Raw genomic sequence first — 25,628 nt, 5'->3', positions numbered from 1 at the left:
TTACTACAAGTGATGTCTGCGTGATTGTGCACCACTGATAAAGATAAGAAAAGGTGTCCTCTGACCTTTGCGCACTGACAGATTCAGCAGATGGGCTCTTCTCTGACTTTTTCCCAATAGGAAATTACAATTTAAGTACAGAGAGCACAGACAGACAAAACACTACATCTTACTGGAGCCAGCACAAGTTTTTCTTGCATTTGTTCTTGGCTAGCCTGGGAGCCAGACAGATCACATGGCACGTTAGCTTAGCTAAGAACAAACCGCAAAATGGCTCAGAGACTGAGCACCAGGCTAGTCCTGATCAGTGATGGAAAAAGTACACAATTGTCATACTTGAGTAAAAGTATAGATGCCTTAATAGAAAGTTACTCAAGTAAAGGTGAAAGTCACCCAGTAAAATAGTATTTGAGTAAAAGTATTTGGTTTTAAATATACTTAAGTATCAAAAGTAAAAGTATAAATCATTTCAAATTCCTTATATTAAGCAAAGCAGACGGCACCCTTTTCTTAATTTTAAGGGGGCACACAGGGGCACACTTCAACCCTCATGAATCTTGTAAATGATGTCTTTGTATTTCGTGAGTCCCCCAGACCATAGGCAGTAGGAATGACCACATGTTATCTTGATAAGTGTGTGAATTTCACCCTGTCGTGCTAAGCATTCCAAATGTAATGAGTACTTTGAGTTGTCAAGTAAAAGTACAATATTTTCTTTAGGAATGTAGTGAAGTAAAAGTTGTCAAAAATATAAACACTAAAGTAAAGTACAGATACCCCCAAAAAAACAACTTAAGTAGTACTAAAGTGTTTTTACTTAAGTACTTTACAGCACTGGTCCTAATAGGCTAGATTGAATTCCGTTTTCTTCTGAAGTGGATGAAATTATTGTAAGCCAACACGACTGGTAACTGACTGCCGGTGAGCACCTGTCTGTTGACTGAATGGGTCTGAGCAATTTTAGGCTTGCTTAACCTGAGGAATCAGAGAATATCAGTTCTACTTTTTACTCCATTTATCAAGTTAAAGGTTAGTCATTATTGTTGGACTTCAGATCTCCTCTTTGACCAGGGAGTTCTGACAACTAATATCATACATGGATAATGTATGAACAAGATTATCTATGGCCATATAAACAGAGTCTCTGATAATGCAATCCATAACTATGTGTGAGTTTCTCACTGACCTCAGCAATCCCCTGATGACCCGCACAGCCACGTCATTCATGAAGGGCACCCACATGCGGCTAGGCTGAAGCAGACTGTCTGTGGACGGGCTGCCCGTCTTGTCCTGTTTGCGGGACTTGGGACACGCTGCTACTGTGAAAGACCCCTAGAGACTGCCATGGAAGGGTCCTGCAAACAAAACCCGCTGCATTGAACCCCAGCTGAACTTCAGTCATTGTCAATGCAACCATAAAAACAAATGATCAACATAGTAAAATCGACTACAGTCCATTTATCATACAATATGTAGGTCTCACCAGTAATCAAAAGAGGTCCATCTCTCTCTCAGAAGTTTGTTTGCTGCATAAAACCCATAAAAGCAACAAACAAAAAAAATGTGAAGCGGCGGCACTCAAAAATATCATTATTTTTGGGTAAGTTGTTCATATCTGTCTGTATGTTTATATAGAAGAGAGTGTTTAAATCCACTGCAACAGACATACCAAAAAGCATTCAAGGTAATGTCCCCAATTGCGCGAGTATAGACCATGTAAAAGTGAAAATATAATCTGTCATCACTGTCTACGAGAGGGGAAATGAATGAACTTCATGTGGATTGAGTTTATAACCTTTTCTGGATTGCTTCTGGCACAAATATCTACTATACTTTTTAACTCGGTCAGGAGGCTGTTGATGGTTTCTCTTGTACATGTTGCTCTTTGTTGCCTGTAGACAGGCACATTTTGATCTGTGGGTGCAAATTAAGATATGAGCAATGGCAAGAGGGGCATGCAAGAGAACCATCATGAGATTCAGGCTGACCAGATATATTAATGTACCTCTGTTTTTATCTGAACCTGTGTATTTGTGAGCATTGTTTGGATTTTGTCCAGAAACCTAAATTCGACTGACATTTCTCCTTCAATAATGTTTCACATCCTTCGCCTAAGGGGGAAATGCCATACCAATTTTGCTCCCTGTTGCAACACTCAGCACAAATTTGCAACACTGAAATAATTAATCTCGGTCAAAACAAAATCAAGTAATGTGACTACTCCTTGGGTTTCAGTTACAGAGCTGAATCATTGAATCAATGTGCATACAATCTGAGGAAACATAGAAATGTAAAACGCTGTACAAGAACAGAACAGTATAATAGGAAGAATAGTAAGAAAAAGTATAGAACGTGCATTTGCTCACCAATTTACTCATTGACAGATGAGAGTTATAACAGTGATAAGAGCCTTACTGCATCTTGGAGGTATCAAGGTACTACAGATAAACCCAAACATATCAATACTGTAATGTATCCCTAACTAAATGTGACACCCTGACTTGTCACACAATAGGGGAAATCAACTGAAGAAATTCTGAAGCTTCATTCTTGAAAAGATTGCTGAGCGGCACATGTTGTCCAGAGTAGCTTGTACATCCTTGAGACATTGGATTGGAAGGCTTCCCAGGAAATCTCTAATGTCAAAAGGTTAATGCGATTTAGAAGTTGGTCAGCAATTATCACGGGTGGGCAGACTGGCCATCAGGCAATTCTGGCAAATGGCAGATGTGCCCAACCATCATTTTGTTGTGTTGGCTGGTCAAAATTGACAACAACAAAAAATCTATTCCCAAAAACATTTTTTTCTCTTTTGTCATTATGTACAACTCCAAAAGTATTGTCACAGTGACAAATGTTTTGTTGTTTGGGCTCTGTTACCCCAGCACTTTGAATTTGAAATGATACAATGACTGTGGTTAGCGCAGACTGTCAGCTATAATTGAAGGGTATTTTCATCCATATCGGGTGAACTGTTTAGAAATTGCAGCCCCTTTTTTACATAGTCCCCCCATTTTAGGGGACCAACAGTATTGGGACAAATTTGTAAGAAGTAAGGTATTTGGTCCCATATTTAAAGCACACAATCAACAAGCTTGATGTAGTCACTCTACAAATTTGTTGGATGCATTTGCATTTCCAATGACACAATTCATTACGCCCAATTTTTCAGTTTTTGATTTGTTAAAAAAGTTTGAAATATCCAATAAATATCGTTCCACTTCATGATTGTGTCCCACTTGTTGTTGATTCTTCACAAAAAAATACAGTTTTATATCTTTATGTTTGAAGCCTGAAATGTGGCAAAAGGTCGCAAAGTTCAAGGGGGCCGAATACTTTCGCAAGGCACTGTATCAAACATCTCCAATCCAAAGTTAAATCTAGAATTGGCTTCCTATTTCGCAACAAAGCATCCTTCACTCATGCTGCCAAACATACCCTTGTAAAACTGACCATCCTACCAATCCTCGACTTTGGCGATGTCATTTACAAAATAGCCTCCAATACCCTACTCAACAAATTGGATGCAGTCTATCACAGTGCAATCCGTTTTGTCACCAAAGCCCCATATACTACCCACCATTGCGACCTGTACGTTCTCGTTGGCTGGCCCTCGCTTCATACTCGTCGCCAAACCCACTGGCTCCATGTCATCTTCAAGACCCTGCTAGGTAAAGTCCCCCCTTATCTCAGCTCGCTGGTCACCATAGCATCTCCCACCTGTAGCACACGCTCCAGCAGGTATATCTCTCTAGTCACCCCCAAAACCAATTATTTCTTTGGCCGCCTCTCCTTCCAGTTCTCTGCTGCCAATGACTGGAACGAACTACAAAAATCTCTGAAACTGGAAACACTTATCTCCCTCACTAGCTTTAAGCACCAACTGTCAGAGCAGCTCACAGATTACTGCACCTGTACATAGCCCACCTATAATTTAGCCCAAACAACTACCTCTTTCCCAACTTTTATTTATTTATTTATTTTGCTCCTTTGCACCCCATTATTTGTATTTCTACCTTGCACATTCTTCCATTGCAAAACTACCATTCCAGTGTTTTACTTGCTATATTGTATTTACTTTGCCACCATGGCCTTTTTTGCCTTTACCTCCCTTCTCACCTCATTTGCTTACATTGTATAGACTTGTTTATACTGTATTATTGACTGTATGTTTGTTTTACTCCATGTGTAACTCTGTGTCGTTGTATCTGTCGAACTGCTTTGCTTTATCTTGGCCAGGTCGCAATTGTAAATGAGAACTTGTTCTCAACTTGCCTACCTGGTTAAATAAAGGTGAAATAAAAAATAAATAAAATAAAATTTAAATACATCCAACAAATGTGTAGTCAAAAGCTTGATGTAGTCATTGCGTGCTATAAATATGGGAACAAATTCTTAACTTTTGACTACTTTAATTAATACACAATTGAATTTTGTCCCAATACTTTTGGTCATATAAATTGGGGGGGACTATGTACACAAATTGCTGTAATTTCGAAACCGTTCACAAGATATGGATGAAAATACACTCAGATTAAAGCTGAGTCTGCATTTTGACCGCAGTCTATCATTTCAAAGAGAAAAAAACAAAAAAATGTGACTGTCCCAATACTTTTGAGTTCATTATCTATATTTCAACGTTTGCCTGATCAGTGGACAACGGCCGGCCCCATTTTCTGATTGGCTGAGGTTGTGCAAAAATTCACATTCAAACACGCATCAGCAAACAGACCTGCATTGACTCAATGTCATCAGTCAGCCAAGATCAAGGATCGTAAAAACTGAAAAGGTGGTACCAAAATGGTTAGAGACAAAAAGAAAGGCTCTTGATACCAATGCTGCTAAGTGTGTGAAATTAACCAACTCCTTTGGTAAAAGTTCTGGTTCTGCTGGTCCAAGTGATGTGACTGACTGTGCTGAGAAATGATGCTAGGTTTAGCACCGACGGACCAGCAGCTGCTACAGAAGACAGTGCAGTCGAGGTAGGGAGTATATCAGGGGCGCAACTTCGGTTTTAGAAGTGGTGGGGGACGTAATAAAAATATATTATATATATATATATATATATATATATATATTTTACAGGGAATTGTTCCTAGGATTAAATGTCAGGAATTGTGAAACTGAGTATAAATGTATTTGGCTAAGGTGTATGTAAAACTTCCGACTTCAACTGTGTAGATCGGAAGTTGAAGTCGGAAGTTTTACATACACCTTAGCCAAATACATTTATACTCAGTTTCACAATTCCTGACATTTAATCCTAGGAACAATTCCCTGTCTTAGGTCAGGTAGGATCACCACTTTATATTAAGAATGTGAAATGTTAGAATAATAATAAATTACATGATAAACTTTTTCAAGTTTGTTTACTTGGTTACCATGGACATGAATAGTGACAGTGGAGCACATGGATGTCATGAGGGGAATTCCAATTTTGATGCCAGGAAATTATAGAAATATAAAGGTAAATATGACTTGAGAAGATAATATTTTTATTGTATGTGATTGGCAAATAGGCTATAATTTCAAATAATGTTAGATTTTTTAAATTATGTTTTAATTATGTGTATTTTAGGATACATTGTATGCTAGCGGTTCAACTGGAGTTAACACACTAGAATCCCTGCTATTTTTGACCAAATACTGTTAAAATATCATTCCCACCACGTCATTACCACCACATAATGAGCTGTGATGTAAGGGCAGAATGTGGTGGTTAATGACAAAATGTACTAGTTCATACATTTTTACTTACCTTAAGACCTGAAAATAATTAGTCTGTCCTACGTTGTAACACTCACTACCGAGTTCCAAACTGCCTCTGGAAGCAACGTCAGGAAAACAACTGTAAATCGGGAGCTTTATGAAATGGGTTTCCATGGCCGAACACAAGCATAAGATCACCATGCACAATGAGTGGTGTAAAGCTAGCCGCCATTGGACTCTGGAGTAGTGGTAACGCATTCTCTGGAGTGATGAATCATGCTTCACCATCTGGCAGTCCGACCGACGAATCTGGGTTTGGCGGGTGACAGGAGGACGCTACCTGCCGCAATGCAGAGTGCCAACTATAATGTTTGGTGGAGGAGGAATAATGGTCTGGGGCTGCTTTTCATGGTTCAGGCTAGGCCCCTTAGTTCCAGTGAAGGGAAAGCTTAACACTACTGCGTACAATGACATTCTAGATGATTCTGTGCTTCCAACTTTGTGGCAACAGTTTGAGGAAGGCCCTTTTCTGTTTCAACATGAGTGTGCCCCCGTGCAAAAAGCGAGGTCCATACAGAAATGGTTTGTTGAGATCGGTCTTATCACATCTACTCTCACTCCTCCCCTCCAGCGTTCGACGTGGCCGGGTTTACTAACCACCGGTCCTGGCATTCATCATTAGGCACACCTGTACTCCATCACTTCACTGATTACCTCCCCTATATCTGTCACTCCCTTAGTCAATACTTGCCTGGGGAATGGAACTATGTGTTTTATGTCTATACACTACTCATGTTTGTTGTATTGGTCCGTTTATGATTAAACTCACCACCTGCACTTGCGTTTCAACTCCCAGCGTATACGTTACAGGTGTGGAAGTTGTTGACTGGCCTGCACAGAGAGCCCTCACCTCAACCCCATCGAACACCTTTGGGATGAATCGGAACAAATGGTCTGTTCTATATCTTCAATCAAATTAAACATGTACAACTGTGACAAAATGTTTAAAGATATTTTTTATCAGTTTTATATGAAATGTAATTTCCACCACACTCAGTTATTACCACAATGCTTAGTCATTGCTGTCACGGTACATATTTTTGAGGCAAAGGTGTATTAAATTCTAATTGATATTAATGATTTTTCACATGTGCACCTTATAATATTTCAAAAGTAATGTTAAATACATGTTTCTGAGTATCATCAAGGCATATGTGGACATTTAGACATGACAATGATGAATATGTATAATTAAGAACAACAAAAAAATACTTAATGTGAAATGTTATAAAATAGCTTTGGTGTAAGAACTGACACTGGAGATGAGCAGGTACAGGGAGTGTTTTTTGTTTGTTTTTTTTAAATATATATATATACCCCCCCCTTTTCTCCCCAATTTCGTGGTATCCAATTGTTAGTAGTTACTATCTTGTCTCATCGCTACAACTCCCGTACGGTCTCGGGAGAGACGAAGGTCGAAAGCCACGTGTCCTCCGAAACACAACCCAACCAAGCCGCACTGCTTCTTAACACAATGCGTACCCAACCCGGAAGCAGGACACCTCAATGTGTCGGAGGAAACACTGTGCACCTGGCGACCTGGTTAGCGTGCACTGCGCCCGGCCCGCCATAGGAGTCGCTAGTGCGCGATGAGACAAGGATATCCCTACCGGCCAAACCCTCCCTAACCCGGACGACGAGGGAGTGAACATTTAATGAACGGACATGTGCCAGAACAGGGGGGAACAAAACGACATGACGACAATGTGCTGAAGCGGGGAACAACCTCGTGAGCAGACAGATATAGGGGAGGTAATGAAAGCTGGTGATTGAGTCCAGGTGAGTCCACACTGATGCGCGTGACGAGGGAAACAGGTGTGTGTAATGATGGTGGCAGGAGTGCCTAGTGCTGGGCAGCCTGGCGCTCGGGAGAGCGGGCGCAGGTGTGACATTTACACAATTTATGTAATTTCCATTTCAACAATAATAGCACATTTTATAATGTTGTGGTAATGACATTTCCTCTCTGGTATTTGGGAAAACCAATAAAAATCTTGATATTCTTAAATTATATGGTCTCAGCCACTATTAGGATCTTGTTTCCAGACAGAGTGAAGAAAAGTGAAAATATTGATATAGATAAAAATCAGTTTCAAGAGGTTTCATTTTTAAAAACATTTGCCCGTATTTGTAAAATCAACCACAAACATTTTACAGACACAGTATATTTTACAATAGTAATCTTATGTTTGTTTTTAGTCCCATCCTTCAGCTCCACTCAACCCCTCCCATCTATCTCTGAACACCATCCAGTTTTGATATCAATTTGCCATATAATTATCAACTGTGCTGTGATGTTTCACAAACATTCTGAACCATTCTATTCTCATAGATTCTACATATTGTACATAAAAAAAACAAATGTTTGCTAAGACTGTCATATTATTGATTGATTGTATTTGACTTTTTAAATCACCCAGCAGCGCTATTTGCAAAGGGGGACATAACTTGACAGGGGGGCCCTCCCTTATTTGGGGGCATCTAAAGCACATTTCTACACTGCCCTTCTAGCAGTCTCTATGTAGAACAACAAGAAGTAAGCAAAAATGCCCACAGTCATCAAGCTAGGTAAGAGATGATTAAATATGTTTAAGTGATTGATATGACTGAACCAGATCCATAATAATTCAATAATCAATATTGTGTTGCATATTTAACCAATAGCCTGACAAATGAACAACTCCTACAAATAAAGTACAAAGACAACTTTTGATTGTCTTTAAGACCTCCTCTATATCACATTCCAGCCAGAACACCCAGCCAATCTGAGCCACCTACACGCCTGACCCCCACCAGTCAAGTCAATAACTCAACTCTCTCCCAACACAACTTCCTTCCCATCTTATTTTTATGTCTAAATGGAAAGGTTTGGTAAACAAAAGTTGCCCCACCTGGTTTGAGCCCCACATTTTTAACAAAAAAAATATTTTTTTTAAAATTCAAATCAAATCAAATCAAATGTATTTGTCACATACACATGGTTAGCAGATGTTAATGCGAGTGTAGCGAAATGCTTGTGCTTCTAGTTCCGACAATGCAGTAATAACGAACAAGTAATCTAGCTAACAATTCCCCAAAAAACTACTGTCTTATACACAATGTAAGGGGATAAAGAATATGTACATAAGGATATATGAATGAGTGATGGTACAGAGCAGCATAGGCAAGATACAGTATATGATATCGAGTACAGTATATACATATGAGATGAGTATGTAAACCAAGTGGCATAGTTAAAGTGGCTAGTGATACATGTATTACATAAGGATGCAGTCGATGATATGACAGTGTGTGTGTGTGTGTTATTGCATGTTATTTTGGCATTAATACGTGTCACATATCAGTTTGCAAATAAAACAAATAAATATATATCATTGAGTTAATAAAGCCGCATACAAACATGGTCTCTTTTTTATTTTCTGGAGTAAGGCAGCCTCAAAATGCAGGTGTTTCAGCCTAGCTCAGTACTTTCTGTGGTGGTGGGGCAAGCCAGCAGAAAATACAGTGTTGCACCGTGATTGGCTCAGTGTTCTGTCAGTCATGGGGAAACAATGTCACCGTGAAGTCTAAGGGGTGACCGCGAGAATTTGAGTCCTTTGGGTATTGACATAGAGATACATTAGAAGTGCCCATCCAAGAAGGCTCAAGGTCATTGGCCACAGATAAAATGACGTCAAATCACATTATATGTACAGTAGCTTTGATTGAACTGATCATGTCAACATCATACTTTCAAAATCTTAGCTAGCAGTCATAATCATGTCGACAATCTACTGGCAAATCCTTTTCAATCCTTGCCATATGAAGAGAAATAATGAAGAGAAATTATAGATAAAACGCATCGGTGCTCATCGGCCATAAACTTTGTTGTCCCTCTCTGTGGTCGCAGGTCCGTCTGCTGGATAGTAGTTCATCAGAGAGTCTCTGGTTGCGTTCCCCATAAGTCCAAGGTCTTTCGTGGTTTTAGTTGTTATAATGGATACTTCAGAATACCATTTGGAAATGTTCTTAGATCGACTGTGTTTACCAGACTAAAGTATTTAAACAGCTGCAGTCTGAATAATTGTTCTTTAGTTTGTAGATTTCTTAGCTATTTCAACGCTTCATGGTTTCTGATCTCTTTAACCATTCAAGACGTCCGGCTTACCGTGGGTCTCTTTGGCATAAAATGTCAATTTTGTCACGGGTGGTTTTAAAAGGGGGCTTTCGATGAAAATGTCTGTGCTCACGTGGGCGTGGTCACTGACTTGTTAAACTTTATATGAAAATCCATACTCTCATTTTGAAGGCACATCACATTTAATCTTTTCACAAATAGTTTCACATGTAATCATATACGTTTCATAGCATTTAGATGTAAACACCATAATTGAGAAGTGGACACAACCAGAGACACAGTAATGTGTGTTTCCTGTCCTTCACGAGATCGCCAAATGAAACACACTCGACATGACCACTCCCACATTCTCAAAAATATAAATACGGTTTAATTATTCAAACTTTTGATGTCCAATGGTCTCTCTGTGTTCCACAGTTTACCTTCCAATCTCGAACACTACAGAGCATAGAGGCAGCGTCTTTTACAACCGCCCATAAAACAACCGACTTCCCGCTCTCCCCCTCTACGAGAGAGAGCACGCTGTAGAGCGGACCCACTGTAACCTGATCCTTCAGATCGTCACGGAAGAGTTATGGCAGTGTACAGGGAGAATACTGTTAGAACGGCCGATGTTCTGAGTTCTGTCGCCGTACATTTCAAAAGTGCTGAACAAATAGTTATATTGACAACGTCCGTCCCAGCTCGCTCATTAATGTCTTATCAAAATTACGGATGGCCTCTTATCTGCTCGTCGTTCCCTTATGCCATAGTTTGGACATCTCAATTGTCATTAGAAACCACATTTGTTTAAACAAGTCAGCCATATCAGCTATGTTTTTTAAAAAGGCAGTAAAATGTTTCGCTGCCAGACAAGGCTCCGCTGAAAGCCAGGTGTAACAGTGGTAAGGTGTTGGGACTGCTGTTGGGACTCAGCTGTTGGGACAGCTTTATGTAGGCTCTAGCAGTTTGTGGGCACCGTTTGTCACCGTTATAGTGTAATTAAATGTATTGTTTTGTGTTGTGGCTTTGCTGGCATGCATAATCATATTTTGTATTTTTCTGGCCCCACCAAGATTTGCATGCTAAAATCGCCACTGATAGCTTGACATTTCTTCCGTACATTGTGGGAGGATAACCAACCTTTCAATTAATGGTAATGCATGTATTAGACACTATAGAACGCTAGGTTACACAAGTTACACAACATGTTTGGTGTACTTAGACGACATCATAGTGTTTGGTCGTACATTCCTAGAGCATGTGAAGCGTTTAGACAAGGTTTTCAGCGGATTGGAGCAGGCGGGACTTCAGGTGAAGCCATCTAAGTGCCATTTGTTCAGGTCGCAGGTGAGCTACCTGGGACACATCATCTCGGGCTGAGGGAGGGTCCACTGACCCCATGAAGACAGTCAGGTCATGACCTAACCTCAAGTCACTCACAGAGGCAAGAAGCTTTTTAGGCCTGGCGTCATAATACAGGAGGTTCACACCAGATTTTGCAGCCATGGCGGGGGGCCGTTGTACAGATTGACAGATAAGGGGAACATTTTTGAGTGGAAAGCAGCGTGTGAAGGGGCTTTAAATCACTTAAAGTCTGAGCTTACCACATCCCCCATCCTTGCTTTCCGGACCCAAATCTAGATTTCATAATAGATACTGAGGCATGTGATACAGGCATAGAGAGTAGTAGCATATGCTAGTCGGGCACTGTCAAAACAGAAGAGGAAGTATTCAACTACCAAGAAGGAGCTTCTTGCTGTGGTAGCATTTCTTCCTCTCCACACTTTTTGCTGGAGAGGATATTTCTACTGAGAACTGATCCAAGCTCACTGAGGTGGCTGAGTAACTTCAAACAACCCGAGGGATAGTTGACTACATGGTTAGAGAAACTGGATCAGTTCAACTATGATATTGTCCACAGGCCAGGGAGACTGCACAGTATTGCAGATGGTGTATCACACCGGCACACATATACAGAGAGTGTAGACACAGCCGTCTCACAGGAGGCCACTGTCAATCTGAGAGCCGTCGTCAACAAGCCTCAGGATGTCACTACTTAGCCTTTGGTTGGAGCTCAAACAAGCCAGGCAGTACCCAAAAATGCAGCTTTCCTTCTGGAAGCACAGGATAGAGACCCAGTGGTCTCCCAGCTAAAGAAATCAGAGCCAAAGTTCAGGCCTTTCAAACAAGTGTGGGGGGCATTACATGTGAAGAATGGGGTGTTATGCCTTAAGAGTCAAAACTATGAGACAGATGACACCATCTGGAGAGGGGTTGGACCAGATGAGCGCATACATGAGATATCCACAATGACACAACAGGACGCCATTTGGGAATTGAAAAACTCACCAGTAAAATCAGAGCAAGATTGTATTGGCCAGGCTGGCAGAGGACCATAAAGCAGTTGTGTAAGGGCTGTGTTACAGGGCCCAGCCCCCAGAGCGCCCATGACAAGTTCTGTCACAGGCCGCCCTTTTGAAAGGATAGCTGTAGACTTAATGGGTCCGTTTACAGAGATGACTTTACTAGGTGGTCAGAGGCATATACCATACCCATTCAGGAAGCAGTAACAGTGCCCAAGAAGCTAGTAGAGGAATTTGTGTTGAAGCTAGGCATTCCTCGCTCTATCCATAGCGACCAGGGGCGACATTTTGATTGTAGTCTTTTTTATAGAAATGTGCAACCTTTTACAAATGAACAAAACACGAACCACTCCGTACAACCCACAATCAGATGGTTTAATGGAGAAAAAAAAAGAAAAAGAACTTTGATCAACATGCTGTCCCTTTTTCTTGATGACAATCAAAAAAATTGGGATGAGATACTCCCATATGTGTTGATGGCATACAGGAGCAGTGTTCACTCTTCCACGGGGTTCACACCATACATGGTGCTGTTCGGCAGTGAAATTAATTTATCGGTTGATGTTGTTATGGGAACACAAAATGAAGGAAACAGTATGTTTCTCAGTATGCGCAAAAGGTGCAAGGGTATTTAAGCTGTAAAGAGAAATTGCCTAAAAGCCACAGATAAACAAAAGCAATACTTTGATCTTAAGGTGACACACCAGAGGTATGAGGAAGATGAGTGTGTGTGGTTTCGAGACTACCAGAGGAAAAAGGGGTTGTCACCCAAACATGAGAAAGAAATTCAAGGGTCCTTTGAAAATTGCAAAGGAACTGTCAGAGGTGCTGTATGAAGTACTACAGTGTAATGGACCTTATCATGCCGTGGTACACTACAACAGGATCAAACCTTACTTTGGGGTTGTTTCAGAGCATGAAGTCACTGGCACGGGACAAGAGACTGAGTTGAGCACTGACTAATTTATGCCTAGTAAGACAATACTACCCCCTGAGGAAAAAGCAACCAATTTTGCCTAGTTTATCCTTCAGGAGAAGGGTGGGGGACATTGTGAGACTGTGGGCTCCAGGGGATGTTAATGCCTCAGTGGAATGGGAACTGGACACTGTCAGGACTGAAAGCTCAGTCAAAGACACAGACTCGTACCACGCAAACGGATGTGAACACTGAGTTGCCCTGTGCACCTGAAGAGAATGTGTCTCCTTTGAGACGGGTCAAGCACCTGAGTCAATTGCAGCAGAAGATCACATGGGTCAGGGAGGTAGACCCCAAATAACTATTAGGAGGCCTGTTTGGCAAGAAGGTTTTGTGTTGAACTTGGTCAATGCATTCTGAATGTGTTTGATTACTGTACACTTCTCAGAGGTTATTTTTTGTGTGTTTATCCAGTTTAAAAAGCGGGTAATGTAAGGTTTTACACATTCTAAAGTCTCTCAGCCTATCACACAATGTTATGCAAATGAGTTACTGTATGTGAGTCAGTGCGGGTCAGTGCACTGTCTGTTCTTCCAAATCAAATACAACTTGATTATTTCGTGGGAAATCAGTGTCCTTGCATTGGATTATAGTGGACTAAGCCAATATATTACTTCTATGCCTGAACTTTGAATTTGGTTGGATTACACAATTCCAGTGACTTCTGTGCCCCTAATCATTCTACTCACCGCTGCCTTGGTTTGTAATCACATTATAATGATAAAACTATGGGGGACAAAAATGCAATTTCAGAATGTCCCCAGTGAAAGTTGCATCCCTGGAGAAAACAGAGAAAGACCCACACAATGGCACAGATTAAGCCTACTGATGCCAGTTAATATTTTGGCTGTATTTTATATGAAATAGTAGGCTAACTAATTAGGGAAGGGGGAATTCAGGGGAACACATATGACAGGCACTAACTTGCAATAGCTGAAAAAGTTGTTAGGTTGACTTTTAGAACACATAAGCGAATAACCATCTATTAGACTTTAAATACAGTGCTACTGCTTTTTATTAAATGCAAGTCATCATGTTTTACAATAAAACATCCATAAATTTACCACAAAAAAAAAAAGACAACGAATGGGTCGCATCTCTGGCAACCGAACCGATAGAATGAACGACCAGACGGCTTGGGTAGCAACCCTAGATTTGTGTTGGGACTATATCTCGTAAAGTATTTTTACAGTCCCTAATCACAAAGTGAGTGCTATTTATACTCTGTTGTTTTGAGTGAACAGTGTAATTCCTCACAAAAAGATGTGCACGCCATTGATAGATATTCCTGCTGTACCTGGTAAAAGAATAAGCACACCACACAGGATGTTTAAGGTAATATCCCGCTTTAAATGACATGCAGCTCATAAAGCCTTCATAAACACTACATAAATGTGTTATAAATCTATAACCATATGTCATGGTTTATAAAAGGTTCATAAATCTGGCATAACTGTGTGACATAACTACCAATGTCACATGTGACAACCCACTATGTCAAATATAACAGACCTGTGCTTTATAAAGGATGGCATAAGCACCTCTTAATAAAGGCCATATAAATAATACTAAATTGAGGCTTCACAAAGCATTTATAACCCTGTCATGCATCTTGCATTGAATTGCCAGGATATTGGGTCCGATTCCCAGGCATAAGTAAAACTGCTTTGGATAAAAGCGTCTACTAAATTGTATATATTATATTACATGTCACTAAAACATTTCAAGGATGGCCCAACCACTCTTCACTCTTGGGTGCATATTCAATATTGGCCCTCAACTTGCTGTCCTGCAAGATGACACACATTCTAAAGTGCAGTCATGCACAGCAAAAAACATCATTTTTTTTTGTTGCCTACTTATGTTTTTCTTCCCAAATTCAATTTTCTTCATTTTTCCAGGTTTCAGATGTCCCCCATTTTTTTCTAGGTTATCACATTTTTTCACACTTTTCTCTATAGAAAAATGCTGAAACCACATCAGGGGATGACTTTTGAGGTCTGTGAAACCACATCATGGGATGACTTTTGAGGTCTGTGAAAAATCGATTTTTGAGTGTAGTTGCCTTATAATTCAGTGAGCATGCCCTGCACTGTTGTTTGGTTAGCAGATTTTTTGTAGTGCAGTAAGCACATGTGATTTGATTCCGCTGCCAATGGAATGGGTGGAGTAAAAGGGGGCTCCCGAGTGGCACAGGACACCTTACCCAAACCGGTCGTGCACGTGCGCCATCTTCCGCAAATAGATTTTGTCCCCCCACACCAAATGCGATCACGACGCGCAGGTTGAAATATCGAAACAAACTCTGAACCAATTATATTAATTTGGAGACAGGTCGAAAAGCATTAAAGAATTATGTAAATATAGCTAGCTAGCTTGCAGTTGCTGGCTAATTTGTCTTATTTAGCTAGCTTGCTGTTGCTAGCTAATTTGTCCTGGGATATAAACGTTGAGTTGTTATTTTACCTGAAATGCACAAGGTCCTCTACTCCGACAATTCATCCACACATAAAAGAGCCAACCGAATCGTTTCTAGTCATCACTCCTCCTTTCAGGATTTTTCTTCTCTGGACTTTATATGGCGATTGGCATCTAATAGTATTACCATGACCACGACCGACCTCAGTTAGTCTTTCAATCACCCACGTAACCAATGAGGAGATGAGGAGATGGCGCGTGGGTATTAGCTTCTATAAACCAATGAGGAGATGGGAAAGGCAGGACTTGCACCGCGATCAGTGTCACAAATAGAACGGACTTCTATTTTAGCCCTTGACAACGCAGACGCTCGTTGGCATGCGCGAACAGTGTGGGTGTAATAATTGAACAACATGTATGTTTAACTTTATTTTGCAACGCTCGCACACGCGACGCGAGCGGTGTGGTCAGTATGTGAGGCAGTGGATCTCAGTGCTAGAGGCGTCAATACAGACCCTGGTTCGATTCCAGGCGGTATCATAATCGGCCTTGATTGAGAGTCCCATAGGGAGGCGCACAATTGGTCCAGCAGTGTCCAGGTTAGGGTTTGTCCAGGGTAGGCCATCATTGTAAATAAGAATTTGTTGTTAACTGACTTGCCTAGTTAAATAAAAGGTTAAACACATTTTAAAAAATGACACCATATAGTATTCTGTATATACAGTGTTTTCGGAAAGTATTCAGACCCCTCGACTTTTTTCACATTTTGTTACGCTACAGCCTTATTCTAAAATGGATGAAAAAAGATTCCCCTTGTCAATCTACACACAATAGCCCATAATGAAAGAGCAAAAACAGCTTTTTAGAAATTTTTTGCAAATGTATTAAAAATAAAAAACTGAAATATCATATTTACATAAGTATTCAGAACCTTTACTTAGTACTTTGTTGAAGCACCTTTGGCAGTGATTACAGCCTCGAGTCTTCGTGGGTATGACACTACAGGCTTGGCATAACTGTATTTGGAAAGTTTCTCTCTGCAAATCCTCTCAAGCTCTGTCAGGTTGCATTTTTCAGGTCACTCCAAAGATGTTAGATCGGGTTCAAGTCCGGGCTCTGACTGGGCCACTCAATTAATTGCAATTCATCTGATCACTCTTCATAACATTCTGGAGTAATTGCAAATTGCCATCATACAAACTCAGGCAGCAGAGTTTGTGAAAAATGTTCTTAGGCTGTGACTTTGTGAGTGAGCCCACTCCCTTGACTGAGAAGCAACCCCACACATGAATGGTCTCAGTACGCTTTACTGTTGGCATGACATAGGACTGATGGTAGCGCTCACCTTGTCTTCTCCGGACAAGCTTTTTTCCGGATGCCCCAAACAATCGGAAAGGGGATTCATCAGAGAAAATGACTTTACCCGTCCTCAGCAGTCCAATCCCTGTACCTTTTGCAGAATATCAGTCTGTCCCTGATGTTTTTCGTGGAGAGAAGTGGCTTCTTTGCTGCCCTTCTTGACATCAGGCCATCCTCCAAAAGTCTTCGCCTCACTGTGCATGCAGATGCATTCACACCTGCCTGCTGCCATTCCTGAGCAAGCTCTGTACTGGTGATGCCCCGATCCTGCAGCTGAATCAACTTTAGGAGACGGTCCTGGTGCTTGCTGGACTTTCTTGGGCGACCTGAAGCCTTCAACACAACAATTGAACCGCTCTCCTTGAAGTTCTTGATGATCCGATAAAGAGTTGATTTAGGTGCAATCTTACTGGCAGCAATATCCTTGCCTGTGAAGCCCTTTTTGTGCAAAGCAATGATGACGGCATGTGTTTCCTTGCAGGTAACCATGGCTGACAGAGGAAGAACAATGATTTCAAGCACCACCCTCCTTTTGAAGCTCCCAGTCTGTTATTTGAACTCAATCAGCATGACAGAGTGATCTCCAGCCTTGTCCTCATCAACACTCACACCTGTGTTAACGAGAGAATCACTGACATGTCAGTGAAATGCAGTGGAAATGTTTTTGGGGGATTCAGTTCATTTGCATGGCAAAGAGGGACTTTGCAATTAATTGCAATTCATCTGATCACTCTTCATAACATTCTGGAGTAAATGCAAATTGCCATCATACAAACTCAGGCAGCAGACTTTGTGAAAATGTATATTTGTCATTCTCAAAACTTTTGGCCACGACTGTAGAATTGCAGGAAATTAATCACTAAAATGGATTGGGCAACAAAATTATTTGGGCCCCTAAATGGCTAGTGCCTGCTCTGACTGCATATGTGTGGGTATGGATGTGGGTTCGCAGACCCACGAGCCACTGCAGCCCCTCATGATGAGTTCAGTCCCTACCCCCATCAAAGTTGCTCATCCCTGCTCCAAGTTATCCATTTGCAACATGTAACATTTTGTGAAAACATTTTATTCCGTGACACAAAATGCAAAGATTGTAACTTCTTGTGTCCATAAATTCCAAACAGTGTCTGCATTTTGTGGACAAAGTGCAAGTGTGCCTCTTTATCAAAGATTTCTATACAAATTGTATCTTTACTTTTCTTTGCCATTCATTACCCCCACTTCCTCTGCTTTTGCATTTCTTCTAAAATGCACATGAAGAGATACAAGCAAAGACATCAGAGGAAGGTGTTGATACCGTCTCTCGTACAAATAACTTGAATACAGAAACACATTCATCATGCAATCACGGTTCAAAATACACAAATATTATTGGAAAAATATAAAGATTAAACGTATTCATGATATCAACAAAATGATTATTTCAATTGATTTAATAATGAAACATGTTTTGTTTAAGAATGTAAACTAGCCTGTGTCTCAAGGTCCTTGCCATGTCACCCAGCCCCTCTGTTCCCCCTCTCTCAGTCACATCCCATCCGTGTCAGTGTTGTCACTTCCACTGCTGTTGTCCAGGTGACAAGGTGTGTGTTCCTTCCATGTGGGCTTTGACCTAAGGACACGTTTCCTGTTGTTGAAGAATTCAATTATTATTAAAAAAATTCTAAAAACAAGCAGCATAAAACAAGCCTCTTCGCCATACCAAAATCACTCCCATGGATAACCCCTATGGAGACTATGACAAAATACAGATTTCAAACATATTTTCACTAAAACATATGAACTTGCCAACCTTCTGTAGTAGATGTTACACCTCGATCTGGGCTTGCTACAACCTAAGACCTCATCCACTGATGGAGCTCTTTCCTGGCACAAAGAAAAATAAATTTACAATACACATTAACTTCACATCGGTTTCCTTTTAAACTGAAACAACATTTGACATGTGTTCCATCCAGATGGAGAGAAGTGAGTTCAGTTGGCGCGACTACTGATAAGTGGTCAAGACCTCAACTCGTCAACAGATAAACAATTGAAGGTACTTACTGCTGAGATATTCTCCTCCCTGGGCCCTCCTGCACACAACTGGTGGTCTTGCGAAGCAATGCACACATCATACTCCCCTGATGTCGGACTTTGCAGCTCCACGCTACTAGCTGTGATAAAAAATAAAAACATTTAAATAGCTAACATAGAATGCTAGGATTTCAAAAAAGCACAGTCAAATCACATCTTAAGCTAAGGTCATGATTAGCCAGAGCACAATAACTAGAACTAGACTGTTGTTGAATATCTTTTTTTGTGCTGTGATGGTTATTTGTCACTTGTCATAGATTTCTTGCCTTTGGTTACTTTATCTTTGCAGTCTTCCTCACTGGTCTGGCTTTTCTGTGGCAGAGAACACACAGGGGAAAAAACACACTCAATCTAAAGTGGGTTGCAGAGACAGGAAAACACATGAGCTGCCAAAGCAGAAAAACAGAGTTCAAAAGTAATAATACCACATTGTTATAAATCAGGAAGCACATTACATTTAGTCTCTGCAAGGAACCATCCTCAAAGTCTGACGTCTGAGAGCGAAAGACGTTATTTCATGTAAATATGTTTCCAAAATCAAAAGGCTAACCGAGGCTATCCTTTCCCAAACACTTTTTATGGAAACAATTAACGGAGAGAGAATCTGAGAAGCTTGCAATTCAGTGAATCCAGTAACATTCTAGGTTTTCAATTAAAACAGATCTGAATGGAAGCGGTTTGGTGGAAGCCATTCTCACATCATGTTGGGAGCAGGTGTGTCTGTGAAGCCTGGTCTGTAGCGCAATAACCTCTCCCTCTGTCCGGAACAACTGGACCTGCAGCTCATCACAGCGCTCACCCAGCTCCCGAATCTGTTTCCGGTACTGGTCCTTCTCCTGGAGGCCCCGGCAATTCTCCTGGTGGTACTCCTCTCGTGAGGCGATGGCCTACCGCAACAATAGATGAAAGACAAAACAGGGGCTTTGGTTTGCTTTGCTGTAGTGGTTTATATGAAACAGATGGCAAGTGCGGTTGGATAAACATCTGATCACAACCAACACAGATAGTTCAATTATTTCATTTTGATCAAAATAGAAGTAAACTCCTTTCCGGATCAAATTAAAATAAGCACTATGGGACGAATCTTTTTGTAAAAATGTTTTACCCCCTTTTCTCCCCAATTGTTAGTAGCTACTATCTTGTCTCATCAGTACAACTCCTGTACGGGCTCGGGAGAGATAAAGGTTGAAAGTCATGCGTCCTCCGATACACAACCCAACCAAGCCGCACTGCTTCTTAACACAGCGCGCATCCAACCCGGAAGCCAGCCGCACCAATGTGTCGGAGGAAACACTGTGCACCTGGCAACCTTGGTTAGCGTGCACTGCGTCCGGCCCGCCACAGGAGTCGCTGGTGTGCGATGAGACAAGGATATCCCTACCGGCCAAACCCTCCCTAACCCGGACGACGCTAGGCCAATTGTGCGTCGCCCCATGGACCTCCCAGTCGCGGCCGGTTACGACAGAACCTGGGCGCGAACCCAGAGTCTCTGGTGGCTCAGCTGGCGCTGCAGTACACCGCCCTTAACCACTGTGCCACCCGGGAGGCATGGGACGAATCTTAACCGTTGCTTGAATGTTCACTTAGTCTTGCATTGATGCCAATGGGAGACAAAGTGAAACAGGAAGCTAGGATTTGCCACCAAGTCAGTGAAGTCCTAGTATGACACGGTCCTAGAATCACAACCATGTTCACCTTGTCTCTCTCCCTGATAACCTCATCCGTCTGTTTCAGGATACCCTCCATTCGGTCACGATACATTTTGGCATCCTTCTTCAATGTCGTGCATTTCAAGTCAAGAACCTCGTTCGCCTCCAAGTACTGCAAGAATAAATCGAACCTACTTGTTACAATTGGAACAACAGAACTTGCTCCATCACGAGAAAACCCAACTTGCACAATTTAACACAGCTATTCCAATGAATGAGGAACAAGTCGGGGCAGATGACAAAAAAAGGACATTTATGAGGATCAGCATTCTGAGGAAATAACGTGATTTGTGATATACATTTTGCACCTGTGTTGAAAATATCAGTTGAATAACTTATATTTTAAAGATGCTAATATAATCAGTAGTCTTCTCTACAACTAACCCTAAACAGTGCTCATTGTCGTGGAAAATATCAGGCTGTGATGTATACCCTATCCCGCAGTGCCTCAGCATCGTGCAGATCTTTACGCAGGGTGTAGATGTTGTTGACCAGCTCCTGGTGCTGAGCCTGAGAGTGCTGCTTGTAGTCCTCCAGACTTTCAGCGCTCAGCCTCTCTTGATCCAAGGGGGCTGGAGCTGTCCCCTGTTGGAACATAGATGAATCCTGTCACACTACTCAAGACAATACTTTTACCACACTACTGTACCGGCCTGAATCACACTGTGCAGATTCAGATATTTTCTTTTCATTTTGTCCTTTTCAGCAGAGTTCCCTCAAATTATAGTGGATGCGTAACCAAGCCAGCACAGTACAGCTCTGCTCAGGTCAGCACGACTTGGCTCAGAAGTGCGAAAAGGGTACACTTGTGCATCTGAAAAATCACATGTACTTTATTTGCAAATACATTTTTCTTGCGGCGCACAAAACGGCACATTGTCCTTTTTATTTCACTGCATATCCAAACATTTGTTGAGAAATGATCACTGAAACTGACTGAGGAGAGATCAAACGTACCTGAGCAGACGCCTCCAGTTCCTGGATGCGCGCTGTGAGCAGATGATTGTGTCTCTGGAGCTGCAACATCCTGTCCTGGCTGGGTCTCTGCTCCATGGCGTTCTTCAGTTTCACAGTTCTGATTTTCGAGTCGCTCTCCGCGTTCATCAGGCAGTGCTTCAGCTTCTCTATCTATTGATCAATAAAAATCCCATAGAAACTGTATTCGCTGTTGCTGATTGAGTTTGTGCTGTCCTCTAACAAAATGTGTCAACATGTATGACTGCAGAGGTCTTTTTATACAATGTTTTTGTTAACCATTTGTCATAAGTTGTTGTGTTTGGGTTTGCCAGAGCTGTAACCCCCCCTCCCCCTCCCTATCTCACCTCCAGCTGCAGATCACGGTTGGACATGAGGGCACTGTTCTTCTCTTCGCTCAGCTTGGTAACATCGTGCATCAGGCTGTAGTTCTTGTCCTTCAGGTGGCGTACCTCCTCCCACAGCCGGTCCTTCTCTTCCCGCATACGATGTACGCGCTCCTGCTGCTTCCGCAACTCCCTCTCCCTAACCTGGTGCTGGCGGACAGTGTCCTCCTGCGTGGCTGCAGCCGCAGCGGCCTCTTGTCTGCGCCGGCGTTCCTCCTGCAGTCCCTTCTGCAGACGTGTGACCTCATTCATCAAGAACTGAGTCAGTCCTGACTCACCCACCGTGTCTATGATGTCAGAGAGAGTATGTTATGCAGTGGAGGCTGCTGAAGGGAGGACGGCTCATAATAATGGCTGGAAAGGAGTAAATGGAATGTCATCAAACACATGGAAACCATGCGTATGATGTGTTTGATACCATTCTGCTCCAGCCACTACCACGAGTCCGTCCTCCCCAATTAAGGCGCCACCAACGTCTTGTGATGTTATATTATGGACAAATCCATTGTCACAGTCAGACATTGGCACTTTGAAGGATCTTAGCAATACATTTAACTCGTAACTTACAAAAATGCATGAAAGCATGAATGGAAAACACAACTATTCTACAGAAAGATGGTTCATAGCTACTCACCAACTAGTATGGAGAAGACCCGGGCAGGTTCTTTGCCAGTAATTTTGTGATACAGTCGAGGATAGTCCAGCTCCAAGCTCTCGAGGAATGCCACATAGCCTTTGTGTCCAGTTCTTTGAAGAATATCCAATAGTGCACCTGTGAGCATGAATTTGAGGTTTAGAAGTAAGGTATGGACATTCATTTCAGGTCATCGTTATTTAGCAGATTATCACATCTCTCAATGGCTGAATTGATATATATAGCAATCTTCTGAGATGCGCAGTGCAATTGCAATAAGGATGACCTGGAATGCAACTTAATTCTTGTAGTTCAAAGTAAAAAGTGGAACACTTGACCGTTTTCTCAATAACCTGAAATAGAAGAGAGTGCCTTACCTACTTTGCGTCGGCGGACGACCAGATTGGGGTCATTGAATATCTGCTCCTCATCATCACAGCTTAGCACCTTGCACTGCCGCAGGTAGGGAGTGATTTGCGACGGCTCAATGGTCTTTGTCAGCAGCAGTCTGTATTCCTCCAGCTGGACCCAGCACTCATCATCCTCCATATCTGACACACTCTGACTGTCAGTCCCAATTGTCTCTGGGTCCCTGCTGGTCTAATAACTCCTTCACTGAGGGTTTATCAACTTGGAGCGAACTCTAGTTGTTAAAGTGGCTACAATCCAAATGTGGAACTGTTATGTGGAACTGCTGTTTTATGATGCAAGAGTCAAGTTCCTTTTTTTGTAGGAGTTATTTCAGTTTTTCCATTTCCCCTATTTCACAAGTATTTGTGCTGAGACAAACTCTTCAAGAAAATGTTTAATAGTGAAAATGTAACAACAGTGGTGACTTCTTGAAAAGTGAATAATCGACCTACCAACATACAGCATGTTCCTTTTTTCCTAATAAGCCAACACAGAATTATGGAGTGATTAGAGTGATAGAGTATTGGCAGTAGTACGGACATCTGCAGTTACTCACTCTCTTCTTTAATGACTTTGAGGCAATGGCTGACTGACTCCCTCCATCCTTTTCTTCCATCTTGTTTGTTGCTAAAAAACAGTTCTGGTGATAAAACGACTTAATTACACTAGTTTTGAAAGTTAAGGTAAAAACATGGATTTTCTTCATTGCAAATGATATTCAAAACAAGTTCCTCATTAAGTATTGTCTAGTTTATATACACACACAATATAATATTAATACATTTGTTAACTAGGATTACAAAATTCCCAGGTGTTCCCAGAAATCCTGAATAGAGAATGTCAGATTTCCTGCTTATTCCCTCCTGACCCTGCTTATTCTCTCCTGACCCTGCTTATTCCCTCCTGACCCTGCTTATTCCCTCCTGACCCTGTTTATTTCCTGCTTATTCCCTCCTGACCCTGCTTATTTCCTGCTTATTCCCTCCTGACTCCTTATTCCCTCTATTCCCTCCTGAATATTTTTGCTATGAAACTGGAAATGTATCTTTGGTGCATCCTATTTTCATTGATCATCTTCGAGATGTTTCTACAACTTGATTGGAGTCCACCTGTGGTAAATTGAATTGATTGGACATGATTTGGAAAGGCACACACCTGTCTACAGTACCATGGCTAAGGGCTGAATCCAGGTACTTTGGGTTGCATTGTGCCCAGGAACAGGATTTATCCGTGGTATATTGGCCATATATACACCACACCTGTTCGGGCCTTATTGCTTAATGAAAGTCTTTTTTGCAGACTTATACTACACTGAACAAAAATATGAATGCAACATGTGAAGTGTTGGCCCATGTTTCATGAGCTGAAATAAAAGATCCCAGATATGTTCCATACATACAAAAGGCTTATTTCTGTCCAAATGTTGTGTTTACCTCCCTGTTAGTGAGCATTTCTGCTTTGCCAAGATAATCCATCCACCTGACAGGTGTGGCATATGAAGAAGCTGATTAAATCGCATGATCATTACACAAGTGCACCTTGTGCTGGGGACAATAAAAGGCCACACTAAAATGTGCAGTTTTGTCACACAATGCCACAGATGTCTCAAGTTTTGAAGGCGTGTGCAATTGGCATGCTGACTGCAGGAATGTTCACCAGAGCTGTTGCCAGAGAATCGAATGTTAATTTCTCAACAACAATCTGCCTCCAACGTCATTTTAGAGAATTTGGCAGTAAGTCCAACAGGCCTCACAACCGCAGACCATGCGTATTGCGCCGCGTGGGCGAGTGGTTTGCTGATGTTAACGGTTTCAACAGGTTGCCCTATGGACAACAAACACAATTGCATTTTATCGATAGCAATTTAAATAGAGATACCGTAAAGAGATCCTGAGGCCCATTGTCACGCCATCCATCCGCTGCCATCACCTCGTGTTTCACGACAATGCACGGCCCCATTTCGTAAGGATCTGTACACAATTCCGGGAAGTTTGAAAATGTCCTAGTTTTTCCATGGCCTGCATACTCAACAGACATACTCAGCATGTTTGAGATGCTCTAGATCGACGTGTACGACCGCGTGTTTCAGTTCCCGCCAATATCCAGCAATTTGGCATAGCAATTGAAGAATGGGACATTCCAAAATCAACAGCCTGATCAACTCTATGCGAAGGAGATGTGTCACGCTGCATGAGGCAAATGGTGGTCACACCAGATACTGACTTGTTTTCTGATCCACGCCCCTACTTTCTTTGAAAGGTATCTGTGAAATACATAGATTAGGGCCTAATAAATGTAAATTTACACCATTTCCTTATGAACTTTGACCTTTTTGCATGTTGCGTTTATTTTTGTTCAGTATATTATGGACCATGAAAATGGGTAAATGGACTGTGATCTGCAAATACATTGACGGTCAACCTGAGCCAAGTGCTCTGAAGATCCATCCAGAC

At 41.6% G+C, this 25,628-nt stretch overlaps 1 protein-coding gene across 1 annotated transcript; it reads right to left on the bottom strand.

Moving 5' to 3' along the window:
• Window positions 1-18,030: 18,030 nt before the first annotated feature.
• On the bottom strand, window positions 18,031-25,210 carry LOC109895646 (caspase recruitment domain-containing protein 9). Its single transcript, XM_020489519.2, has 11 exons — window positions 23,142-25,210; window positions 22,765-22,902; window positions 22,092-22,417; window positions 21,727-21,897; window positions 21,202-21,354; window positions 20,756-20,881; window positions 19,759-19,947; window positions 19,327-19,372; window positions 19,031-19,140; window positions 18,777-18,850; window positions 18,031-18,611 (listed from the first exon to the last, which is right to left on the bottom strand). The coding sequence occupies exons 1-11, from the start codon at window positions 23,311-23,313 to the stop codon at window positions 18,512-18,514; spliced, it is 1,605 nt and encodes a 534-aa protein (XP_020345108.1). The 5' UTR covers window positions 23,314-25,210; the 3' UTR covers window positions 18,031-18,511.
• Window positions 25,211-25,628: the final 418 nt, after the last annotated feature.

The sequence above is a fragment of the Oncorhynchus kisutch genome, linkage group LG8, assembly GCF_002021735.2.
Source record: "Oncorhynchus kisutch isolate 150728-3 linkage group LG8, Okis_V2, whole genome shotgun sequence".
Classification (NCBI taxonomy): Eukaryota; Metazoa; Chordata; class Actinopteri; order Salmoniformes; family Salmonidae; genus Oncorhynchus; species Oncorhynchus kisutch.
Note: the sequence above shows the minus strand (reverse complement) of the source record. Positions and strands in the feature narration are given on the sequence as shown.

Excerpts from the sequence above, each read along its gene's own strand:
- LOC109895646 (XM_020489519.2), bottom strand. The coding sequence starts at position 23,313 with ATGGAGGATGATGAGTGCTGGGTCCAGCTGGAGGAATACAGACTGCTG. Across the intron at positions 20,882-21,201 it reads CTGAGGCACTGCGGGATAGG|TACTTGGAGGCGAACGAGGT; the intron begins GTATACATCACA and ends TTATTCTTGCAG. Across the intron at positions 19,373-19,758 it reads ACACCTGCTCCCAACATGAT|AAAAGCCAGACCAGTGAGGA; the intron begins GTGAGAATGGCT and ends TCTCTGCCACAG.